The sequence below is a fragment of the Lepidothrix coronata genome, unplaced genomic scaffold, assembly GCF_001604755.1.
Source record: "Lepidothrix coronata isolate B3197 unplaced genomic scaffold, Lepidothrix_coronata-1.0 Scaffold238, whole genome shotgun sequence".
NCBI classification, from domain to species: domain Eukaryota; kingdom Metazoa; phylum Chordata; class Aves; order Passeriformes; family Pipridae; genus Lepidothrix; species Lepidothrix coronata.
The window spans coordinates 241,819-266,836 of NW_016690418.1; the positions used below are offsets into that span (position 1 = coordinate 241,819).

General features: G+C 39.0%; 1 protein-coding gene across 1 annotated transcript in view; it reads left to right on the forward strand.

Moving 5' to 3' along the window:
* ARHGAP15 (Rho GTPase activating protein 15) overlaps nt 1-25,018 on the forward strand; it is a 331,823-nt gene that overhangs the window by 223,259 nt on the left and 83,546 nt on the right. Inside the window, exon 11 of the mRNA XM_017834748.1 lies at nt 999-1,076. Coding sequence (XP_017690237.1) covers nt 999-1,076 — 78 coding nt within the window. The remainder of the gene's footprint in view (nt 1-998; nt 1,077-25,018) is intronic.

A 25,018-nucleotide genomic window follows, 5' to 3' on the forward strand; every position in this document is an offset into this window, starting at 1 on the left:
AGGGATAAGTAGCCTTAAAAAAAAATTTAGTTTGTGTAGATTTTCTTGGCTTCTTATGTACTTGCAAGTTTTAAATGTGAAATGACAATGTGCAGTTTAGTGGTTTTGATTTTTGAGCATGCAGATCGGGTCATTATTGCACAACAGCTAATTCTCCTGGAAAAGGAGAGCAGTTCCCATGTGCTTTGAAAAGCTACAGCTATGCAACCGGGGCTGGAAGTGCTATTTTAAACACTCATATCAGCAGAGCTTGCTGTAGGAGATAATATGTCACAAAAGGGAGTATGACATCTAGTTTCACCTAGAAGATAAACCTTGAGTAGATATGCAGGGAGAAACAAGACTGTCGGGTTGTCCTTGAAAAGAATGGCCTATATTAATGAAGAAATGTACTCCAGGGCATATGCTATTTGGGATATTTAATTTCATCCTCAAACCTGTCTGATCCGCTATGAAGAATATAGTGGAGAAACTGTAGTTGTGTGTAGTCTCACGCACGTCATGATTTCAGGATGGGCACCTCACCACTTTATTTTCAGAAAGGTCACAGCCTCAGAAATTCGTGTCTGAAAAACCCAGACCCCAGACAGAGAAGTTTCCCTGGCACTATTAATACTGACACCCCCCCCCCAGTTTCAGCAGGGCTGGCGCAGCATCGTGCCCGTCCCAAACAGCCCTTCTCGATGAGCTCGAGAGCTAATTACCTCTTCCTTTCCTGTCACACTCAAACCCCCCTCCCAGAACCATATTCCGCTGACAGAATTACAAGATAATTATAGCTAGGTGTTTTGTATTCACTTAAGTTAATCTACCACTTTTATTTCTCGTTGTTGCTTTAATCAGGCGGGAGGCACTTCAGTTGTTGTCAGGTGGATTATTTTTCAGTCGTTCTCTACGCTGCTCTCCTTCATACTTGTGAGGGTGCTTCTGGCTTCCTGACAGACGTACAAAGAAAAATACTTCTATGATCTAAAATGAAATATGTGTTTCTCTTTCAGGTCTAGATGTTGATGGAATATACAGAGTTAGCGGCAATCTGGCAACAATACAAAAGTTACGATTTGTTGTCAATCAGGGTAAGTGATTCCTCCACCCTGGTAATGTTTTGTTTAGTACTTAACTGTCTCAGATGACAGTATTTCAGGATCTGCTATACATTAGTGGCATAGAATGATGAGCTGTGTTTTGGAAAAAAGAGGAAAGGGAAGGTAGAAAGATATTGCGCAGAGGGAAATGTCAGCTAGGAGAGAGGAAAAAGAGCAGAGTAAGCAGAGGAAAATAGTAGTTAAACTGGAGATGAGAAACAAACAACAAACAAATCTAAAAATACAGGAGGAAATGGAGACATGAAATAAGGTGGCAAAAAGCAAAGCATATGTAGAAACCAAATAATCAAAGTGAGGGGGAAAGAAAATGATTAAAAGGAAAAATAGCAGATTGTTTGGATGTTGAAAGTTAAACAAAACCAAAAGTAGAACAGGGATCCAAAGGAAACCAGCAAAAGAGAAGAAGGTGCTGAAAAGAACTTAAAAGGAAACACTAAAAGTGGAGTACTGGCTCTGCCAAAGTAGGTGGAAGATTTACCACTGATTTTGAATAAGAAAAGATTTGACCCTAGAAAATGAGAAGAGGGATGATGAATATTTTGGGGACTTGTTAACCAGAATTAGAACCATCCTGTACATATTTACTGAATGTATTTCCACAGAGTCTGTGTATGATGAACATATTTCCACAAATGTAATAGCACATTTTTCACCCATGTGGCCTAAACAAATCTAACACTGATCAATAGGTACTATTACAGGTGTGGAAGCTGATACTGGGAGTTAATTAGGATGAATGACAAATACAGTCATCTCTCCAAATGGTTTACTACTCCTGGCAAAGACTAACTCTCCCCACATTTAAAAGCTTAGCAAATATCATCAGTGATAGTGAACTTGATGATACTACTAAGCAAGAAAATAAAATTAAGTTTCTCAGAAATTAGGAAAAATACAAAATCTTAAATTGCATTAGACTTTTGAATTAATCAAATATAAATATGAGGCTGCTTCAACATTTTGTCCTACATTTTATTATTTTTTTTTATAAGTTACCTGGAGACTGTCACCAGAACTGCTAAATATTGTGTATTCTGTGTGGAAGTGATAGCTGGTGGAGAACAGCTTCCTCAATTAGCTTTGCACTATACATAAACTAAGACTTTTGACTCAAATATTCTCATGAAATTGAGAGATAGGAGAGATGCAAAAATATTCCCACCTTCAAGCCTCCATTTACATCTCTAGGGAAAGTTTCAGGGGAGTAGTAGGTGTTTGCCACCTCCTCAGATGCTCCAGATTAGTCTTGTCTTCAGCTGAAATTGGAGGATGAACTCTGGTTTATGAGGAGTCAGTATTTATGCCAGTAAATTCAGCAAGACTGAATAAATCATCATTTACCAATCAGCCTCATGGTTTTGGTTCATTATTTGGGTTCTCTTAAATTTACAGTTGTTGGGTATTTGTGTGTCAATAATGTAGTCTGCCTTGGCTTTCAAATAACTATACACTGTATTTTGTTTGGAGACAGAGAGGCACAAATGGGATTTTCTATCCTTCTTCACTGCCTAGGATCTTTGCTCAGGAAAAAACTGCGCCATAAAAATAATGGTCCTGTCTGTCATGTCTTGTGGCATCCAAAGGTTAACATGCTTGAGGTTAACATTACTGCTCAAGTTTTCACCTAAAACAGATGGGCTGATGCTGTAAAGCTAGACAGAAGTCTAAGCTGGCTTTTTGAAGCAGAGAGGTACCTTTTTCTTCTGGTTTATACTACTGTGAAAAATTAATATATAATGGTGAAGATAATAGTACATTAAAGCCACTCTGGCACTGGGTATTTGAGGTACATTGCAAGAAATCTGCCTACTGAGTGACCAAAGGAATTTCAAAGAAAACTAATACCCCTGGAGGACTATGTTATCATCTATCAGTTGTGATAATTACTGTTTCTTGTGTTGGTCTTTATTGCTACAACTAGGGCATTCATGCATTTTATATCATGACAGAATGGCTTTTCAATGGGAAGAGAAACTCCCCTTCCACATCCTTTAAAATTCCAGCTGTAAAAAATTTCTAGCCAGGTCTGTACTTAGGTTTTGCTTAGGTAAAAGCATGCAGAAAAAAGTTCGACTCCTGTAAACCCTAATGCCACTTACAGAACTCAAGGGTGAATCCAACAGCATGGAAGGAAAATGGGACAGCCCAGCATTGCAGTTCCCACAGAATAATCCAGTAATTTTTGATCAGAACATTCAAGAAACAACACAGACACAAAGAATACCTTTAAGACAGCCAGTCACTGTTTGAATTGTTTAAATACACTCTTTCTCTGTGCTAGGGAGGAACCTGGAAGCAGGAAGCAGCCCACTGAATCATAGTGTACCTGAAAAAATGACAGGGGGACGTGGGGAAGCAGGATTTATTTAATATGCGCTTGGGAGGACAGTAGCAATCTCCACTAAACGTCCCCAAGAGCCTGATGTCTCCTGTTAATTAGGTGCTGAGGTCAGCAGCAGCTTTAGATGCTTCATGAGGGAAAAAAGTTACTAGGAAAAGTAGTATATGCTCCCAACCTGCATCCCCTATCAGGAATAGTGTGGCCAGTAGGACCAGGGCAGTGATTCTGCCCCTGTACTGGGCACTGGTGAGGCCACCCCTGGAGTGCTGTGTCCAGTTCTGGGCCCCTCAGTTCAGGAAGGACATTGAGGGGCTGGAGAGTGTCCAAAGAAGGTCAACAAGGCTGGGGAAGGGACTGGAGCACAAGTCCTCTGAGGAGCAGCTGAGGGAGCTGGGGCTTTTCAGCCTGGAGAAGAGGAGGCTCAGGGGAGACCTCCTCACTCTCTACAACTCCCTGACAGGAGGGGAGAGCCAGGTGGGGGTCAGGCTCTTCTCCCAGGCAACCATCAGCAGGATAAGAGGACATGGTCTTAAGCTGTGCCAGGGGAGGTTTAGGTTGGACAGCAGGAAGAAATTCTTCACAGAGTGATCAGACACTGGAATGGGCTGCCCAGGGAGGTGGAGGAGTCACCATCCCTGGAGGTGTTTAAGAAGAGCCTGGATGTGGCAGTGCCATGGTCTAGTTGACAGGGTGGTGTTAGTCATGGGCTGCACTTGATGATCAATGAGGGCTTTTCCAACCTGGTTGATTCTGTGATTCTGTGTGTCAGATAGATTTTCAGGCGTCAGCAATTCTGTGATTTCCCTGTCACTTGTAGTTCTGCTGTGGGATGATGGTTAATAACTGACTCCACACATCCCTGTCCCTCTGTAAGTATTGTGACCTCCTTGGGTCAATCCTTGTACCTTCATTTTTCAGTATTTAACAGCGGGAAAGTAGTATTTATATACATGATTTTGCAACAGAGTTTTTTTTTTATTGTAGTTTAGTTAAAGTTTAATTTAATTATAAATGCAAACAAATGTTTGACAAAGCCTATTTGCATTGCAGAGATTGACTGTACAATTAATTCTTCTACAGGCCAGATACTTCCTGCTTGCTTTGCCATTGTGTTACACCTACATTTATGGGCTATAAATAATATGTATCACATTGAAAATTAAAGATCATAGAAGACACTCTAGGCTGGCTGCCATATCAAAGTATGTTTTATTAGAAAAATCATTAATTAGAATATAGCAAAGCTTTATTTGGCTCCTTTTCCTATACTGTTAATGTCGTCTGCAGCATCAGAAATGAAATGAGAGAACTGGTGAATATGAAAGGGAAAGAAACTAACAGTTGACAGCTTTATCATTAAAGAAGAAGTAGCAGTAAAAATATTTTAAAAAAACAATTCTAGAAATTTTGGGATGAGGATGGGTTTACAATTAAAAAAAAAAAAAAAAAAAGCCCTGTATCTTTTTAAGTTCTCTGAATATACTTTGTGTTTCAGTCTCATTTCTTGAGGTAGGCAGCTCCTGAAGAGGGTTTCGACCTTGCCAACATGAGCATCAGCAGAACAAACTACCTTATTTACTTTATCCCTCTCACAGAGTTTTCTTTTTCTATAAAAGTCTATTGATATCACACCTTTTTTGCTTCTGTGCAACAGGATTATCTTTTATCTATGATTTATTTTCCCATTAAGAGCTGAAAAGATCAGTTGATCATAACAGGACCAGGCTATAACATCTCTCAGCACTTTCTAAACTCTAAGTCATCATTTTTCAAATCACTGAATCAAGGCAGTAGAAGCTGCTTGGACCAAACTGACATCAGGAAATTCGTACTTTTCTTAGTCTACAAGCACTGAAAAATTTTGGTTTTAGAAAGCAAGCTACCAGGCAGTCAATATTTTTTTGCTAAAAACCTACAGGAAAGGCTTCTACAATAGCTGGAGACATTAGACAGAGATAACTATTCCTCTCATGCTTTCCATAGTATTGTTTAAGGTTTATAATTGAAATTTGGGGGCAAAAAAGCAAACTAGAAACAGACATTGTACTTGGCAATTTTTAGGTATTTTATGAAAAATCTGGAGGAGTTTTGCTTATCTTAGGCAAGGTTTAATAAGTGAAATACTTTACATGTATTTATAAGGATATTCTTTTAATTCACACCTGTAGGAAAAGGGATTAAATACTGTTCATGGGTCTGTTAAGCCCTGTAAAGTGTGCTGGCAGTTCCAGGGTATGAGGATGCTGCTGAAAGCTCCATTATTTTGGCCCAAAGCCCCGGGCTGGCTCAGACAAGGGCCCCAGGCAATTCTGGGGGTGCCCCAGGTGAGGCTGCTCACAGTCATTAAGGCACCACTATATAAAAGTGAGGACAGGTGGGAGATGGTTTCAATAGCAAACTTCTGATCTGACAAACAAGATGCCAACAGCAAGGAATAAAGTGCATGAGAAACAAAAACACAAGAAAAAGAGAAGACTTTTCACCCACCAGAGTGTTTGTAAGTAAAAGTGATTTTTTTCTCCGCTTTGCTTGAAGCCATTATGTTGATCATAGAATCCCAGAATGGTTTGGGTTGGAAGTGACCTTAAAGATCATCTCATTCCAACTCCCTGATGTGGGCAGGGACACCTTCCACTGGAATAGGTTGCTTCAAGACTGGTCCTGCTTGCCCTTCTATACAAGGTGTGATACCTTTATAGTGTGGTGAGAACCTTCTTTGTGCTAAACCCTACAGGTTCCCTGTCCTACTTACACCCCCTCTCCCAGAAATTCTCAGTTAATCCATACTTGAAGACCAGGGATACCTCCTTCATTCCTCATGTGCTGATCTGCTTGGTGGATGGAAGGGCATTCAGTTTCTGTGGCTGTCAAACAAGCAATTTTCATGAGTACTAAATTAACTGGAAAAAAAAAAAAATGGAGCTATAAAGGGTTCATAACACAGTGCTGAAACACTAGGGTTCTATCCTAATGCATATATGTTCAGGGAAACTAACCATAGAAATACAAAGTTCAATACTTATTGGTTCATTCAGTAAGTGTTGGTTCATGCATAATACAAGATAGTTCCTAATTGTCTTTATATCCAATGCTTTGTTTGCAAAATGTTTGGTATTTGCTGTTCAGATGACCTTTGCATCCCTTTATTTCATTTGGAATACCTTGTGTGAGTTAACTGCAAAGCACCGCGGACCATCCAAAGGTCAATTACTGTGTTTTTATAGCTCTGTTACTATACCTATATACCAAAACAGGGAGAAATATATGAATTTCTGCGGAGGATAAATATTACATTATTGTGGAAAAGCACTTTTCTTGTGGAACATGGAAAAGAACAGCCAAAGATATCCAAATACTTCTACATTGAGGGGAAAAAAAAAAGGTGAATTTAATCTTACCCTGCTCTTACCTCGAGGTAATAAAATCCATTTGGGCAAAAAAAGAATTAAAATATTTCTGTTGTTTCTTCTACAATAATATAGTGAGGTATGATTCAGTTAAAGAAAAAAATTAAAAGTAAAATTTAAACCAGAAATACGTGAACTGATTGAGAATATTTATTAACTAAATAATTTAATAATAAAGAAAATGCCTACTTGATTAATTGTTACAGAGTAAAAATTACAATAAAACTGTCTTGATCAGTGCTTTGCAGAAGCACCATTACTGTCTGTGCAGTTGTTTAACAAGGATTTAATTGGAAAGATAAGTGAATGCACATTTAAAAGTATTGTTAATTTGCTTTATAATCACCCCATCCTTCACAGTATTGACAGCACCAGGCACAAACCCCTTTCTCTTTTACAAGTATTATTTTCCATATGTGCACAATAAATTCTGAAGCAGTAATTGGAAATTTTATGGATTTCAACATACCTAGTGTTTTGAGTTTATAGGTGCCATATCCCTTCTCCAAAGGTAGCTCGTAGGTGGTATTTTAAGTAAAATCTTTGCTTTTTTATTACCTATAGGCTGTTTTGGAGGTTGTGGTGTGGTAGTTTGTTGAGGTTTTTTTGGTTTTGCTTTTTTTTTCATTCCTGAGAAATATCTAATTCTAATTCACTTTTCCTTTCCATTTGAAATATCAACAAAATCTTCACTTCGGCATTATTCCTGATTTAATAAACAACAGCCGTCAAAAACAGTAATCTTCAATATGCTTATATTCCATCTGTACTTATATTTATTGTTCTAAAATGACTTGGATTAATCTAATTGACAAGTAATAGCCCCGACCATATGAGCAGCTAAGGATGATACCTTTAACCAGCAGGATTCTTCAACCTAACTGACATGTTCTTTATCAATGAACTAGGAGAAAAGAGGAACAAATATTGGGACTTTTTTTTTTTTTTTAATATTACTGATTCTATGAGCTTGCTGGGACCATATGTCTGAGCTTGGCTATGAGGAATCACAGGGGTTTCCTGGATGGCTCTGCCTTGGAGGGCAAAGCCTGTGGAGATGACACAAGAGTGAAGCTGCATTTGAAAGGGAGCCTCCAGGTCAACACAAATGGGCTGAGTGGCTTTGAAGGAAGCATTTAGAAGAGAAAAAAGTGGGGGGAAGAAAAGGGAGGAGGGAGCTGAGTGAAAAAAAGGGGAAAAAGGAAAACAAATTTAAAAAAAGGTAAGAGAGAATCAGCTCCTTTTCAAGCTTTATTCCTTTGAAATGAGAAAAATAGGGAGAAAATAAAAAACCAAGAACAATAAAGAAGAAAATAAAATAAATAAAAAAAACCAACCAAAACAAAACAAACAACAAAGAAAAAAAAAACAAACAAAACCCACCCCAAACCAACAAAACTTCCCATTCAAAGCCACCCGAATCTTTCCATGGAACAAATATCTCCATTCCAAAGGCAGCCAGAAGCTCTGATCCTGCCCCTAACAAAGGCTCTGTGGGCAGAGGAGAGCAGGTCCTCTCTCAGCTCCCAACTTCCAGAAAGTAGCTACAAACATGGCAGTCTAAGAGGATTGTTGTGGGCTTTATTTAAAAATTGCAGCAAGGATCACTGGATAAAAAGAGGGATTGGTTCCCTCTTGCAGTCACTTTGTCTGTGGGTCCTCAATTTCTCGTGTGTATGCCTTAGTGAGATTTCCCTTTATATCCTGCCATCTCATACCTTTTTAGGTGTTTTGGGAGGTTATTGATTGTATTTTTCAGAGCATCCTTAGAAAGAGAGGAACATGCCATGGTTGGGGGCTGACCTTAGAGCCACCCTCCAGCCTTGGTGTCATTTGTGTGATCGAGTACAGCCCAGGCAGCAAAATCTTCCTCATGTCTGCCAGCAGTTATTCATGTGACCGGTCTCACTGAGAAACCAGTAAGAGTGATCCAAAGTTCACGATGGAAATATCAGGCTCAAACTGGGTTACTTGCTAGCTGAGAACCAAAATGTCTTGAAAGCCTTGAGTCAAAAATAGTTTTTTCCTTCTTTTTCACACTTCCCAGGCAAGCACAGAAAATAAAATGGACTGAAGCAATTTTCAGAAATAATTATAAAACAGCTTGCTGCTGGGTTAAGACCTGCATATGCCAAGCTGTAGCCAAGAATTTCAGGTTTTTTTAATTTTTTTTTCCAAGCTTTAAAACTCTGACAACAGAATACTTTAATTGAGCCCACAGTAGTTGGTGAATCAATTAATATGTGCATGTTACTGATGCGGGTTCTTCTTTTTCTCTGTGTGTCTATTTTAAGCTACAGAACATTATATTTCTTAATTATTATTATTATCATCATCATCATCACCACCATCATTATTATTATTAAAAAGAAGATGTGATTTCTACATCCTATCCTTAACTTTCCAGAGCGAAAGGGGGACAACTATAGTACCTCAAACAATGATTTGTAGATATAAGTCAGATGACAAAATCTGATGGACATACTAATTTTTGCAACAATTATTTGAATTTGAAAAATTTTGAATTATTTTGTATATAATGCACATTGTATCACAAAAAATTGATGGAACTAGAATGTTAACATATTTGTGAAGAAGAAAACAAAACAGAAAGATATTCAGAATTCTAAATCTTATACTACCCAATCTGTAGCTCTAGACACTCTAAAATTTCTCTAACCAGGGGTATTGTCATATTTTTCTTTTCGTGCGATGAATAAGTCAGTAGACTGGGGCAGAAGAGGCAGTAGAATGGGTTAGTGCGGTCAGCCACAAACATACCATGGATTTTATGCATGTATTGTATGATCAAGCATTTAGAACATGCCTTTTATTCCTTTTCTAACCACAGCACTATTTGCGTTACAATAGCGTTGTGCTTAGTAACACTTCAAGAAGTTGAAGAGCTTCTTGATAACCCCTCAAGGAGTGTTATTTACAGAAGGACTGTAGGTTTGCACGCTGTAGCTGAGGGATTGCCTTTTTTTGGGGATGCTCATCGTTGTCATGGGTGACTCTTTGTTTGGGCTTGTTGTTCTGATAGCAACGCTACAGGAAATGCCATTCCACGGAGCTCCAAAATAACAGGGAAAGGAAATAAATTATCGAGTCGTTTGTTAAGAGTATTAGCAGGAAAACTTTCCACCTAGGATTTTTTAGGATGATGGAGTCATCTCCAGAAGCTGGGGATTGCCAGGCTTATTTACAGATAAACTGAACCAAGTGTCAGAGGTATTTTGCACAGGATGATCTCGAGCTGTGAGGAGGTGGATACCCTGGAGAACTAATTTGCATAGTTCCTACTTATAGTTGGTCATGCTCAGTGTTTTACAAGATTGTGGTGTGGCCTAATATTTGGGGTGGTTTTGTCCCTTGTGGTCAATATCTGTAATTCTGTGGTTTCTGTGTAAAAGCAGATGGCAAATACGAGCTTGCAACAGGCCTGCAACGAAAAGGGTGGTGTTATATATGGATATACATTACATAATAGTCTGTAGGGTGACATGGGATGAGAAGTTACCACACCATGGAATTAGGCTCTGTCATGGTATTTGTGGTGTTCTGTATATTGAGAATTGGGGAAACCCTAAATGCTATGGTAGATACAAATGCTGTCAGTAGCAAGAGATTCTGGTTGGAGGAGACTTTGCTAATGTATTTAACTCCATTGCTTAAGAGTGCTGGGGGTCAAACTGGAAAACACTCGCATGAAAAATATCCAGAAGGGAAAAAAAAAATAAAGGAGGTAAAAATCTAAATTATAACTTCTGTGATAATTGAGAACTTTGGCTTTTGTGAGGAAACCTGTGTTCTTATATTGACTGTCTCATTTGTGCATACAGCATTTCTTAGAAATACATTCCTGCTGAAAACATAATAGTCTTAGAAATAAAAATTTTCAACTCACTCATAGTATCATTTTTTACAGATTTAGGATTGACTATTCCTGTCTTTTTTCTCTTATTATTTTTCCTTTTTTGTTTGTTTGTTTTTAAATGCTATTGTGTAAAAAAATTCAGTGGAATTTTTTGCATGAGCAAATTGTCAGAGTCCTCGAAAGCATCTTCCCTTAATACATTCTTTTTGGCATTTTGGTGTTGATTCAGTTACCTAATCACTGTTATTTAGTGCCACTTGAGAGGATGCTGAGTGTCAGTGATCTTGGAAGGCTGGTGGGTCTAGCAGAGGGTATACAGGGGAGCTGTGCCCTTGGAAATTGAGTGCTAGAAGCTGGGTGAGATGCCTTAGAGCATTTAAGAAGCATTAGATGCCTGTATCTAGGAAAATAATTCGTTTTTCTTGCCTACACAATTGTTTTTTTCCCTTTAAGAAAAGAAAATCCCATCGTATATTAGTGTATAAAAATATTGCATAGCTATTTAGGGGAAAACACTTTTTTTTTTTTTTAGAAGTACCTTTAAGAAATACTGATAAAGTGTCACATCCTACTGTCCTGAACAAACACACACCATATATGCAAATATAAAGAAAGAGACATTGCTTTCGCCTTCTCTTCCAAGTCTTAATTTGTGCTTTGGATTTATTATTGCAGGGATTATTAAGCATATTAATTTGAACACTAAGAGAGGTAGTCACACTGTATTTTAATTTCCAAGTTATGCATGGTACCAGAGTCTCAAAAGTGAGAACGTAGCACAGCTCTCACTTGGATTTTCAGCTCTCACCCGAATGTTAACACCATTCAGCCTGTGCCACGCCTGTTGTCAGTACAAGTAACAGGGATTGTTCAGATCTCTCGAGATCAAAGGTCCCATTTCCCAACTCTACTGTAACAATCTGAGCCTAATCAAAGCTCTTCGCATGGACAAACACCTCGGGGTGAGTTGGGAGAGTGATGCCTTTTGAAATCATCCTGTGAATCCAGGGCTCTAATTTCAACTCATTGTCTCTTCTTTGTATAATTACTACTATTATTTATACAACATAACATGGTAAAACTTCAAAATAATCAGGATATGGAGAGTTGAGTATAATGGTACAAATGTTTTATACTATTTTTTTTCCCTTCTGCTTCAGGGTCAGTGTCCAATTCTGCTAGTTTATAATCCTTTTCTATGTCCCTGTTGCACACTTTTTTCCCCTATTACCAGCTGACATAACGTGGGAGACTTGGCTCACCCATGACTTGCACCCTGGGCTGACATTGGGACACATATGGGCAGGAGTTATTTTGGGGTGACAGTAGCCTGGAGTTCGGTTATGCCAAAAGCCTGACATAAACCTCAGCAGAATCTAAGCATAGCATTCCTCACCTCTCACAAGCTGAGTAAAGTTGATAATAAAAGGCATCTTTAACCTGAAACCAGTTTTGCAGTGATGTTACCAGAATTTGCTGCAGTTGGGTTCATCACACTTTTAAATCCCATGATCTATAAAGACTGGATTGGGTATTAGAAAGTGGGGGGAAAACATCTCTTGCAAGAGAATAAGATAGATAGCTATTGCTGGATTTTTACTTCTTGTAAAAGAGAGATCTCTCTTTTATTTTTTTTTCTTTTTCTTCTTTTTTTTTTCCTTTTCCCGGTGTAATCAGATAATTAAAAAACAAACAAACAGGGATTTCAAAACACATTTCCATCAACCAACATTATGTGCTTATGATACAGAAGATTGAGAATGACTTAATTAAGTAGATAGCAGCAGTGAGGAGAAGATGGATGTGAGGAGGAGGAGATTACCCGCTCCTGGTGGAACTTTCTTTAGCTGGCGTCGGGTGCCTTTCCAGAGACAGGGTATAGATGGAAAAGGAAAATACAGGAGGAAAATAGCGAGGAGATTATATCACTGTGGCGCTAAAAGCTGTTTCTTGCTGTAAGAAAAGCTAGCTGCTTGCTCGTTGTTTTGTTCAAGGATGAGGTTGACATCAGCTGAGGAGGCAGGATAATGAGTTTGGAAGTAAAGGAGAAAACCATTGTGCTATAGCATCTGAATAAATTAGGATGAAGATGCATGATGCCAGACTTGAGGTCTGTATGGGTGGGATGGGATGGAATTGATCCTATCTAGAAAACAAGGTACACTTGGGAAACTCAAATAGTTGTGAAACTATATGAGGACATCTGGGCTGAAGAGTGATAATAAAGACACCCAAACCAGCTAAAAGAGCAACACCAAGAGCTTCTGATATCATCAGATTTCCTGAATCCAGGAAAACAAACTTACTTTTGTTTTTCTGTGTTTAGTGCTTTGCACAGATGAAGATGTTACAGCAACTTAGAGATACGTATTTTTGAATCAGAGCCACATGATAAAGCATTCGAACATAATGCAAATAATTGCAAACTGATGTATCCAGCAGTTTTTTTAAAAAAATGAATAAATAATTTAGCTTTACACATGGGCAATCCTTGCTAAAATCACAAATCAGAAGTCTTCTGTTTGAGTGTATTTTATTTTGTTAATGGATTCACTCATATGAAAGGCATCTAATTGTATAATGTATTATTAGTCATTTTCTTGGCATGCTATTAACTTTAAATAATTCTAATATTTAACATTTTATAACATGCACAACAAAGTTCTATCTCCGGCAGAAGAAAAAAAATGCATTAATAATAAAATTTTCATAGCCCTTTTTACTGTGTATGTTGTGATACATATTTGAGCAGAAACATTGAAAATTGAAGTGTAAAGTAACAAAGCCTATTAGACAGCATTTAAAAAATATACATTGTAATGTGCTGTGGTCCTATAAATACAAGAGCCAGAATATAATTCAGTACAATTAACTTATTTTAAAATTGAGGCAGATATAAAGTGTGATAGGATATAACTAAGTGCATCCACTCAATGTCTGCTCAGCAATCGCTGAGCTGGAGTGTATGAAATGGTGATTAATGCCTACTAATGGAAGTGGTCTCCACCACAAGTCGTGAGCTCTGGGGTTGTGGCTGGCTATAAAAACCACACACAGCAACACTGATAATCTCCAGTAAATCCCCAAGTTTTCCTGGGCTAGAAATAAGATGACAGGTCACATTAGAAATTTTCTCCTTATGGCGTTTTTCTTTTCTTTTTTTTCTTTTGTTTTAGTAGGTCAGATCTTGTTCCTGTGTGTTGTGGAAGTATTATGGGAATGAGCAGTGTCTAAGCTGCTTAACAAATGCACACTTTCCCCACACCAATCTGTTTTCTGGGGACAGCCAGGCTAGTGCTGTACAGCATCCTCTCAGTTGGGTGCTATTAATGTTAATAAAATGCACTTAGCACTTAACATCTCAAGATCTCAAAAGAGCTTGCAAAGCAACATCATTATCTTTACATTATGGGTACGGAAAATGAAGGATAGGGAGAGTAAAAGATTTGCCCAAGTTTCCATGGTAAATCAGTGACAGAGCCAGGAGCAGAGCCAAAATCTGTTGATTTATAGTCAGTCTCCTATGTAGTGTGCCGTGCCATTTCACCAAACTCCATTTGCCAAGTCCCTACTGTGTACAGAGACTGCAGATAAGGCTGCAGTCACCCTCTGAAATGTGGATTTGGGGCTCAGGATAACACAAAGCCAAATTAGGTCTTCAAATGCGGGTCTCCCTCGTGATGCGTCTCCAAGTGCAAGGCCACCTGTGCCATGGACAGTGGGGCAAAGATCCATGAATAATTGAAATTACTCTCTGCTGGGGCTACAGAATAAAGGGGTCCAGTCCTTGAGGACCCCCCCAAGTATGTTTTATGTGGGAATGAGGTCCTGGTTTGCATTCCTGTGGTTGCAGGGATGCACTGCATTGTGTTTGGCATGACTAAGCCTCACGGAGCTGTGTGTTTGCACAGAGTATTTTGTAGTCACTTTTGGAAATGACTCCATCGAGATAATGTATGAGCAGATATGTATGTTGAAGGGCTTGTGCTAACATCTCTGTGAGATACCAAAATATTGCTAGCTATATTTGGTAAGCAGGGAAATGAGGAGCTGAGTAACATGCCTACGGAAGTTTGTGATGATTCAGGAATACAAACCAAATCTCCTTGTTTCAAACCCTCTGCCCCAGCCCTAGGGTTGTCCACTTTTCAGGTCCCTTAGGAGAAACAATATGGACTAAAAGTTACAACGAACCAGTTGTCTTCCTGGCAGCCTGGATCACAGCAATGAGCAGGTAGCCAAGGGATGGGTTTGGTCAATGTGCTGAGCCCTAGTAGGTGAGCATCCTTCCTTACAGGAGTGAAACATGCCCACAATTCTACCTCACACTTCTATGCTTCTGTTTACAGTAATTGTACCAGTTGTAATGATAGTTTTGGTGATTCATTTCTTCAGTGTGTTTGCACATGTGTGCCTGTGTTTCAGGGGAGCACCCTCAAAGAGCAAAGGTATGGAGTAAACAGGGCAACAAGGAATTATTTGTGTTAGAGGAAGGGAAAAATGCAATGCCTCAGCTCTCTGATCACCTTTCTGGGATTCCTGCAGGATCACATTCTGCCTGCTGAGATGTTCTGGCTGAGCTGGAGTCCTCAAACTTCCAGATTAAACACAATCCAAGGCACTGAGTTACCTACAAGAGGGTTTTCCCCCTCTGCTGAGCCTGCACTGGTCAGTCCTCCCCATGGTGTAGGTAGCATTTATCCTTAGCTTTCCTTCTTCCCGCTGGCTAACCAGTTTTATCCACCTCTACTCCCATCTCAGTCAAGTACTCCCTGCAGTTATCACAGAACCACAGAATATTCTGATTAAGGAGGGACCCACAAGAATCATAGAGTCTAACTTCTGGTCCTTCGGTTCACTGCAAAGGTGCTGCAATTGAGGCATCTACTTACTTTCTTCCCATTGCTGGACTGAGGACTTGGGGTCCTACCAGCAAAGATAGGGCCTCATCATGCCATGATTTGATGTCAATACAAGTCGATGGCTGTTTTCTGAGACATTCTGGCTGCAGGCTCCATGAATAGGTGTGTGTGTCTGAGCTTAGCTTGGCTGCTCACAGCTCCACAATGTGTGTCTGCATACAGCTTGTTGTTTTCTTTTTTTCCCCCCACCCTGTGTCTAAATGGCCCTAAAAATCTGAGTTATTCTTTCTCTCTCATCCTGGTGAGTGATATCAGAGCGCTTTGAAATACTCCAGGTTTGCAATGAAGCTCATACTGCTGTGTAATTTTGAGTGTCTGTGCTGTTGAAAAGGAAGAATTTATGTTGGGCTTTGTATGAAAAAAAAACAAGCTAATGTAAGGTGGACAACTTTATTATACATCAATATGCATTTAAAAGTCCCAGTTGGAAGAGAAAGCAAGATAGCAAGAACCACAAACATGGATTGGATTATTTGTTGTTAAGCAAATGTAATACTGTGAAAGATTGACAGCACGAGAAACTGGAGTCCTCCATTTATCCACACTTCATTCCTAATATCTGGCTTCAACAGCAGATTGTAACCATAGAAAGGCTACAGACTCTGGGTGAAATGGCACTCCCTTTTGGATCCAGTTTTATAAAAGAAAACAATTATTCACAGAATGTGTGTCTTTATTCTTTATTGCACATTTCAAAGTCCCCATGAATACTCATTTGCATGTGACAGCTAATGCTGCATCTTGTATTGGCCAGTAAGAGGCATGATTGCACTAAATTGGAAGCAGCAGGCACAGGTTTTCTTTTAAGAATGGGGGTGGGGGTAGCCATCCACTCCTACTGTTCTCAAGTCTTCAGTCAAAACGGTTTTAGAACAGTTGCAAGTCTAGTTACTGGGATAATAAATCCCAAATTAACTGAATATGCAGATTTCACTTCCATTAGGTTACACTCTTTATCTTTTGTTAACAACCTCAACTTTTAAAGCAATCGAGAAGCAGAGAATTTAAAACACTGGACTTGTACTTCAGGAGTGAAAAATGAGAACAGTAACGTGCCCCAAACTGTTGCTATTATTTCTTTCCTCCCCCCTTTTTCTTTTCTTTTTTTTTTTTATAAACCCAAATAAATACATTTGTTTACTCTGCATAATTTTTCAGAATGATCCTGTTATGTGACTGACACACAGGCCAGCAGAACCCCGGCGATGCAGACAGGCTGCTGCCAGCACTGCTTACAATAAAAATCCATGTACACAGCAGCCACAGAAAATATTTATTTGGTAGCACATTCCTCTTTCCTTTAGAAATGCGTGCAGCTTCTACTCAGAAGCACGGGAAGATAACGAGATAAATACTTCTATGGTTCCTGTGTAATCTCTTTGAAAATTATCTGGAATATAATGGGGACAAAAGCAGCTCCTTGAAAACTACCCGAAACTCACTCTTTTCTTAAATGTAATCTCCCAACATAATCAGAGAGCAGAGGAACCAGCTGCTTATAAGAGTGAGGAGATTAAGGAAAACACCTTGAAAAGGTTTATTACAGAAAAAGTGTATCATGATCATTCCTTTCCAAAAAGTTAAAATTGAAAGTTGCTTTTTTTTTTCCCCCCTCCTATTTCCCGACAGCTCAAGGCTGTCACACTTTTCGTTAGAATGCCCTAAAATGCCACAGGAATTGTAGCTAGAACATCAGAAAGTTATCATGCATGCAGTTTAACAACGACATTACCTACAGTACATTTTTTTTTCCTAGCAAGAAAACTATGTAAAACCATTGCATTCCAAGTAACAGACAGGACTTACTTTGTAAGATGGATTTCAAAAGATCTGGAGGCTTCTGTTCCTTATAAAACTATGCCAAAGACTATTTAAGTGGCCAGTAATATAAACATTATGCTACTAACACTGAACAGTTTATCACATAAATATAATTGTCTTCTTTTAGAAGAATAATAAAAGCCGAATCCATATGTTACACATTATTTAAAATTGTTTTCTGCAAGATGTATTAATCCCAGCGAAGAAGCAATTCTTCTGCTATAGGAGTAGAACAGCAGTTTTATTTTATTACATTGTCATTGTTTAATTTGTTTGTTCCCGGTAGTAGTTTCACAGATTTTTATGAACTGTTACTTTTATGGAAAGTCAAGTTACAAATGATGGACGCTGTTTGCTTGCAGGAACAGAAAGGTCATGAAGGTAGATAATGTATTTATTTATTTACTTACTGTACTCAACTTTTTTTTTTCTTTTAAATCCCTCAATTCTTAGCAGAAGCTAAAATAACTTGTGGTTTTTAGACCCAGGAGGCACATATTTTGATATTGCTCCTCAGTAACACTGTTAGCTTTGCAGTCTATTCAAATTTGGGAGTAGAATTTAAAGCTCGGATAAAACAGCGTTTGGTAGCAATGGCTGTGCAGAGCTTATCTTTAGAGAAATGTGATCTTGCAGCTAAATGTCACTTTGTCTATTTGTTTTTATGAATTTGAGCTGAACACTATAGTAAAAATTGTTTGCAAAAAGCAGTTTCACTTGGGACTAAATTATTTTCCATCGATTAAAAAATAATTTTTTTTCTAGTTAATGTAAAGCTTAATAGTGAATTTTTTGGTTCTAGAATTCAAAATTATTAACTGTCATGTGCAAACCTGAACTTTAGATTACTCATAGTGTAACCTAATGGCAAGATGAGACTTTAAATAACTTGGAGACAAAAAGCAGCTCTTAAAAATTGACTCTTTAAATGAAATGCGGAAAAAGAGCTTAAGCTGCTGAAATATTTTGAGCATGCTCTCATCTTTAAATGAGGCTGAAATATCTGGCCTATTTAAACAGGAACAAGTCTAAAAATATTTTCATTAAAAAAAATTAATTATAGCAGCCTCACCAATAAAACAGTCTTGTTAAGGTACCTAACAAAGTAAATGCAAGAGAAAGTACATCATGCCAGATGTATGAAGCATTTAAATTATAATATAAATCAAAATCAAAGTAGAAGAAAAATAATAAAAATAATTAGTATTTCTTCTTGTTGCACGGTTAACTCATTGTTATCAATTATGCAAAATACAAGAGAGGCTTTTTGACCTCGGATACTTTATGGTTGGTTGTAAGAGCTGAAAGAAATTTCTCTGTGCTGAAAAATGCACATTGTCTGTCTGCTTTTAACCAGAGTCTTCCTCAGCTGGAATACCACCAAGTTTTTTATTTGCTGTCCATATCCCAGATAGGAAGTACATTGCCATTGCTTGTTTGAATCATGGTCAGACCCTACCAACAGTTATTCTCTGAATTTTATTTCAATTTTTAATGGGTTGTGGTTTGAACGTTGCTTTGACTGAAGTTAGTCACCAGCAAATCTCCTGTTTGCTCTGTGCTACGTTGCTTTTAGTCTGTCCAGTTTTCATTAAGATGAAATAAACCACCAAATCCCAGGTTTTTCCTTTTTTTTTCTTGTCAATCTTGGTACACACTCTTCAAGCTGCATAATGTGATGTGCATTAACACATATATATTTGTCTAGACAAAAAAGTCTGTGTTTAAATAGATGTTAACTCCAGATATCAGACGCTTAATGTTGTCTCTCTGCAGTTTCGGTTCATCTCTTTGTGCCTCCCTTTCCCACTGCACCTTTTGTCTGCCTTAACTGCTTCAATTACAAACTTTTTCTCATTCTCACTGTGCTTTTAAAATGCCTGACACAATAGGGCATGGATCTGATTAGGGCATCTTGTCACTCCCGTAGTTATAGTAATACAGACGGTGATACCACTTAATAATAATAATACCATCACTGCCACCAATAAAACTCAATAATAATCAACATTATGCTATTTTTTTCTAAGAGAATTCACAGCCCTGGCTGTGAAAACTTTCCCCTTTCAAACTCTATAGAAAGTCAGTAAAAGTTTTCAACAAGGAATTTTTAAGGATGTATTTTTATTTATTTAGATTTTTCATATTAAAAAATAATCACATTTATCTGCTGCAGTTTTAGAACTAACAAGATGAGTTTCAACATGGCCATGAAAAATCTAACTCATTGTTTCACATTATCATATATATTGGCCCAGACATATATGTGTGAGGTTTCTTGTTTGTTTTGGTTTTTTGCTGTCAAGGAAATTACAGCAACACATTTTTATTTCCTTTGTCTGTGTGACAGAGTGGGATACACTGGGGTCAAATGTTGGAACTCCATTTTATATTACAAATACATTTTAGATTAGGGCATACTTTTTGCATATGTAGGCAAGATTATTAGGAGGTATTCCAGTCGCTCTTCAGCCTGAGAATAGTTGTTGACACTTAATTAAGGAATATCTGAAATATTTTTAACCTAGATCGGTTCAGTGACCCAGTTTCTGGCACAGCCTGGGTTGTGTAGGTGCAGTTCATGGGACAGTGATGCACAGCCCAGCGAGCCAAAATGAGTGGGTAGGGCTGGGCAAGAGCATTTTTAACAGGCTTTGAGCACCATTGGCAGCAGCTTGTCCATCAACGTGCTGAAACCACCCAAACAACTGCCCGAGACTGTTAAATGGAATTGTCTCCTCATTAACCATCCTGTTCCCGAGGAATAAATAGAGTCCACATGGGAACCGGGAAGCAAAACATGGCAGTGGTGGAGCACAGGCAAAAAATAATATGGGCTGAGGCTGGAAGGGCTGTGTGTGGAGGGATATGACATTTTTTTGGGATTAGAAGGCAGGAAGGCGCTGCTCAGTTGAGTACTCCACAAAGCCAGGGAGGAAGAGGAGCTGAGTAGGGCAATGGAGCACCCAGGAGGTTTTGTAAATAACCCCAACTCTGCTGCCTCTGAAGAGTGAAATAGTGAGGGCATTACTCTGCTAAGCTTGTATTTCAGTCATGTCAGCCAGGTCTCCCTGGGGAAGCCACCACAGAGCCAGGGCTCGTGTCGGGACCATCCCAGGAGAGGTAGGGCTGGGGAAGAGCCAAAACTCTGGAGGAATGGTGTCACAGGAGGAATGGGAATGGGAGGGCATCGCAGAGATCACGATTTGGAAAATGAATAAACTTGGCCCGGATTCATCCCATGCCAAGCACCAGCCCAGCTCTCCTCCCAGCAGACGGGTGCTGGAGCAGAGGGAGCTGGGTCCAGGAGTACTCACTGGTAAAAAGGAGTGTGCTATATTTGAAACCTCTTCTGCCTCTGCCCAATCCACTGGTGTGCTTCGCTTAGGAGGGGAAAAACATATTTCACATGCATACTGCTGATTTACTCTCAGAGGGCCAGAGTTCAAATTTTATTCAAGTCAGACACCAAAACTCTGGACGTTCCTCTTAATTTTGTGAACCCATAATAGCTTTCAAAACTGGACTTAGTATTTCCTAAGAACAGAGTTTCTCAGGATATTCTCTGTACCTTCTTAGCCTGGCAGGAGATACCGTGAGAACTATCATTCTTGTATTAATTTGGCATTTTTGCTTTAAAGCACATTCTGTGAGTGGGAGAGGGAAGGTGGAATTTAGATACTTCAGAATTATTTGGCTCCGTATCTATTTATTCCACAAATAGATAATATTTCAGTTGAAATCACTGAGGTTTGACTTTTTTGAAACTCTCTTGCCTGTCTTTATTGATTCAATTTTGAAATAACCCACTGGCTTTAAAACAGATGTGATCCTCTGAGCTTCTGAATGCCCCCTTAATGCTTCTGAGCTTCTCAAATCATGTCCAAGACCTTGTACAGAAGGCTCTGGATGTCACCAAAGCTGTCCAAGCATCTGACAAGACCAATTCTTAGTTCTTTGTGACAGGCAACTAAACTGACAGTGATGGTGATGGGGTCTCTCCTCTCCTAAATCATCATATCCATAGAGGGAAAGGGTTGGGGTTGAGAGATGGGATGAATCAAGACTGCCCCATACACACCTCACAGCTCACACACCTGTCACATCTTCTGTCATAAATGTCCTTACCCAATTCCCAAAAACAGGATCCCCAATAAAATAAAACTGCAGGAAACATTTAACATGAAGGAAAAACATCAGCAGTGATAGAAATGTGGGGATTTGGGGTTTTTGTTCAGCTTGGGTATTACTTTTTTTTTTTTTCTTACAGCTTCATAAATATCTGTTCCCAAGGAAAATAATTCCCAAAGGCAAAATGGTAAGGAAGCTGATTCATTTGTCATGGTGTCAAGTTTGTTCCTGAACGGAAGGATTTCCCATGTACTTAGCAAGTGAGAGAAGTCTGATTAAGGCTAAGAATCTCCTACTTAATTAAGCTTCTCTACACCCCTCGAGGGCAAGCACTGTCTTCATTTTACATATAGGTAAACTACACCATAGAGAGGTGAGAGGCAATTCCTTTTCCCTGAGCAGAGTATGGCAGATAAGGACAAGGCATCTCAGTGGGTTCTGGAGGAAATCCTCCCCTCCTTCAGCTTTGTGGTGTCAGTACCTCCTAATGCACCCGGTAGCCCTGAAAATGCCTCATCCCTGGAAGTGTCCAAGGCCAGATTGGATGGGGCTTGGAGCAACCTGGGATAGTGGAAGGTATCCCTGCCCATGGCAGGGGGTGGAACAAGATGGGCTTTTAAGATCCCTTCAAACCCAAACAATTCTGGGATTCTGATTTTATTGTATTCGCCTTCAAATTTTGGGTGAATGGTCCCTGTAGGTGGTCACATCTGGGGCAGGACAACACATTGGAAGGCAGGGAAATTGGACCCCACCTGTGTGCGTTTGGTGCCTTTCTCCAGGCTGCTTCCAGAGCTCACCTCAGTCTGCTTTGGAGCTGATCCCAAGTGAGCAGTTGGGACTGCACAGGCTGCCAGTGGTGGAACAGGGTGGATATTCCCAAATCACCTTTGCTCTCCCCAGGAAAAATCTTAATTTCTTTTAGTAGAATTAACAATCCCACTTGCAGTTTCTAAGGGTATCTTTAATGCCTTCTCACTTTAAAGCTCTGCTGAGGGGTAGGTTGTATGTTTACTTGCCAGGAACAAGTAGTAGAAAAGGTGTGTTCACTATGAGAGATTTTATGGTTTTTTTAAAGGTTATCAACCATGTACTGTATTTTTCCAGAAGAGAGGCAGCCACCCTCCATCACACTGTTTGTTCACCATGATGTTGTATACAATTCCATTGTAGCATCAGGTTGGGTCATTGCAGACTATATAGCAATGAGTGTGAGCTCCTCAGGTGCCAGCTCTTTATACAAACATATATATCTCAGAGTTATATCTCCTTTTTCTCTCCAGCTTAGTATAACTTTAGCTACTCTACAGAAAAAAAAGTATTAGGAAACCTGCATAATATTATATTGGAATTGTGATAATGTCAAACACTTTCAATAATTTTATCTTCTTTTTTTCTTTGCTACCAATATTTTTTGTAGATTTCTTGCGCAGACTGTGCTAATTATTGTCCCATATAATCCTGTGCCATCAGATAGACTAACACATTAGCCATTTCTCTCTTTCAATCTCTTCATGCTTTCTTTTCTGTGAGTCACATCAGTGACAGCAGTTAAGTAAATCAAAGTTTATAAGACTCGGGGAAAAATTGTCATATGCTATACACAAAACCAGCTACTGTATTTCAAAGTTTTGGTTGAAGTAACAATATCAAAGGATCTCTGTCATATGGGAATCTTTTTCTCTTGCATTCCTGCACTATATACTATTAAAAGGCTTTAGTAAGTGAAGCACAGTAAACCCAAAGTGCCAGCTTACTACTGCTGAAAAAAAAGCAAAGTAGCAGCAGAGACAAACCAGAACCAAATGAATCCTTCCTGTGGATATGGCTTGTGTGCCTGTGCTTTGCTTTTTTTCTGCCTTTCCAACTGTGTTGAAAAGGCAAAAAGTATTAGAGAATCTCTGCTCTAATTATTTTAAAGTTGTCTGATCAGTCCCTATATCAGTAGAAGAAAACATTTCAGACCTTTCTTACCAGTTGATTCAGGTTGTTTCTTTTTTTACCATTTTTACTTCAAAGAGGAGTAAGACTATGTTGCTGTTTATCTTTTTGCATAAGTTTCAGATGAAGAAAGTCTTTGGCTTTACACTGCAGGGCCAGACACTCTAATTTGGGGGGAGCAGAGGATGAGTAATTTAAATTACTTTTTTTTTTTTTTCCCCACGCAGAAGAAAATGCTCCTTCACAAATGGCCTTTGCTTTTCTCCTTAGTCAATAAATCATGGGAGGCCCCAACCTAGTAAACCTGCCTTGGACTGATGCTTTATAAGCACTTTGGAGTAGTAATTAATCAACGTGCCACTCTTCAGCCCAGAACATGAGTAATAGGGAGCGAGTCAGGTAATGTTTTCTATAACCAGACCCTGGCAGAGCTGTGCCATAAAAACCCTCTTTGCACAGGGGCTGGCATCTTCCTGGGGTCAGCTTTTCAATTATAAAATGCAACACAACAGAGGCCTGGCTCTGGTGGCCAGTGCTCCCCATTGCCATTTAATGGGTTGTTTCGTGGCAGCATCCTCTGCTGGGGTAGGATTTTGCTCTTCTCTCTTCTGCAGTGACACACACACGTGTGGAACTTTGGAAAACACCTATATTGGTTTATTCATACACAAATACAAATGTTCCATGCTTGATTGAGGTATTCTTCTTTGGTAGTGAGGTTCTACCTATATGAGGAAAGAGCAGGAATGCTTGATAGTAATTGCTCCCACAAAGTAAGTAAATTTAGCCTTTAATTAGATCTCTTCCCTTGTTTATTTGATATTTGTGTGTTTATTTTTGTGGTTGTAAACAGACTACTTAAACAGTGAGCTGCAGAGGGAAATGCAAATATTTATGGAATAATGTACTGGAAACGAGGTATATGTTTTATGCCAACCAGTGGCCTCAGTCAATAGGAATATTATCACCTTTTGGTATGTCTCCAGTGAAATTACACCTTTTACCAATATCTGGTTTGATTTAGTACTGGAAGAGGAATGCAAAGCTTTTAGATTTCTGCTATTCTTTATGGTATATTTTTCTCATGAAACAATACAAAGAAAGTACCTCGTGACAAGTCACATTTTTCCACACAGTGATCTCTTGTTAGAGACCTGTGAGACTACCGTAATTTCCTTTCCATTACTTTCAATGAATTCCATGCACGTGAAAGAGAAAATGGATAGTGGAGCCTGAGTTCCTCTACTACCCACTGTGTAGGTACCAAGAGGAGGATGGAGACTTACCGTGGGATTCCTTACATTGCTCTTCTGCTATACATTAGCTTTAATCTTCCACTGAGCAAACTATAGGCTTTTGGAACAAAAATAATGAGAGTTAGCCCTTTGGAGACTATGGTATGGGTCAGGTTTACCTTTCAGTATCCTGGTGTAAAACACCGAGATCAGAGAAGTCACACCAATGTAAAACAG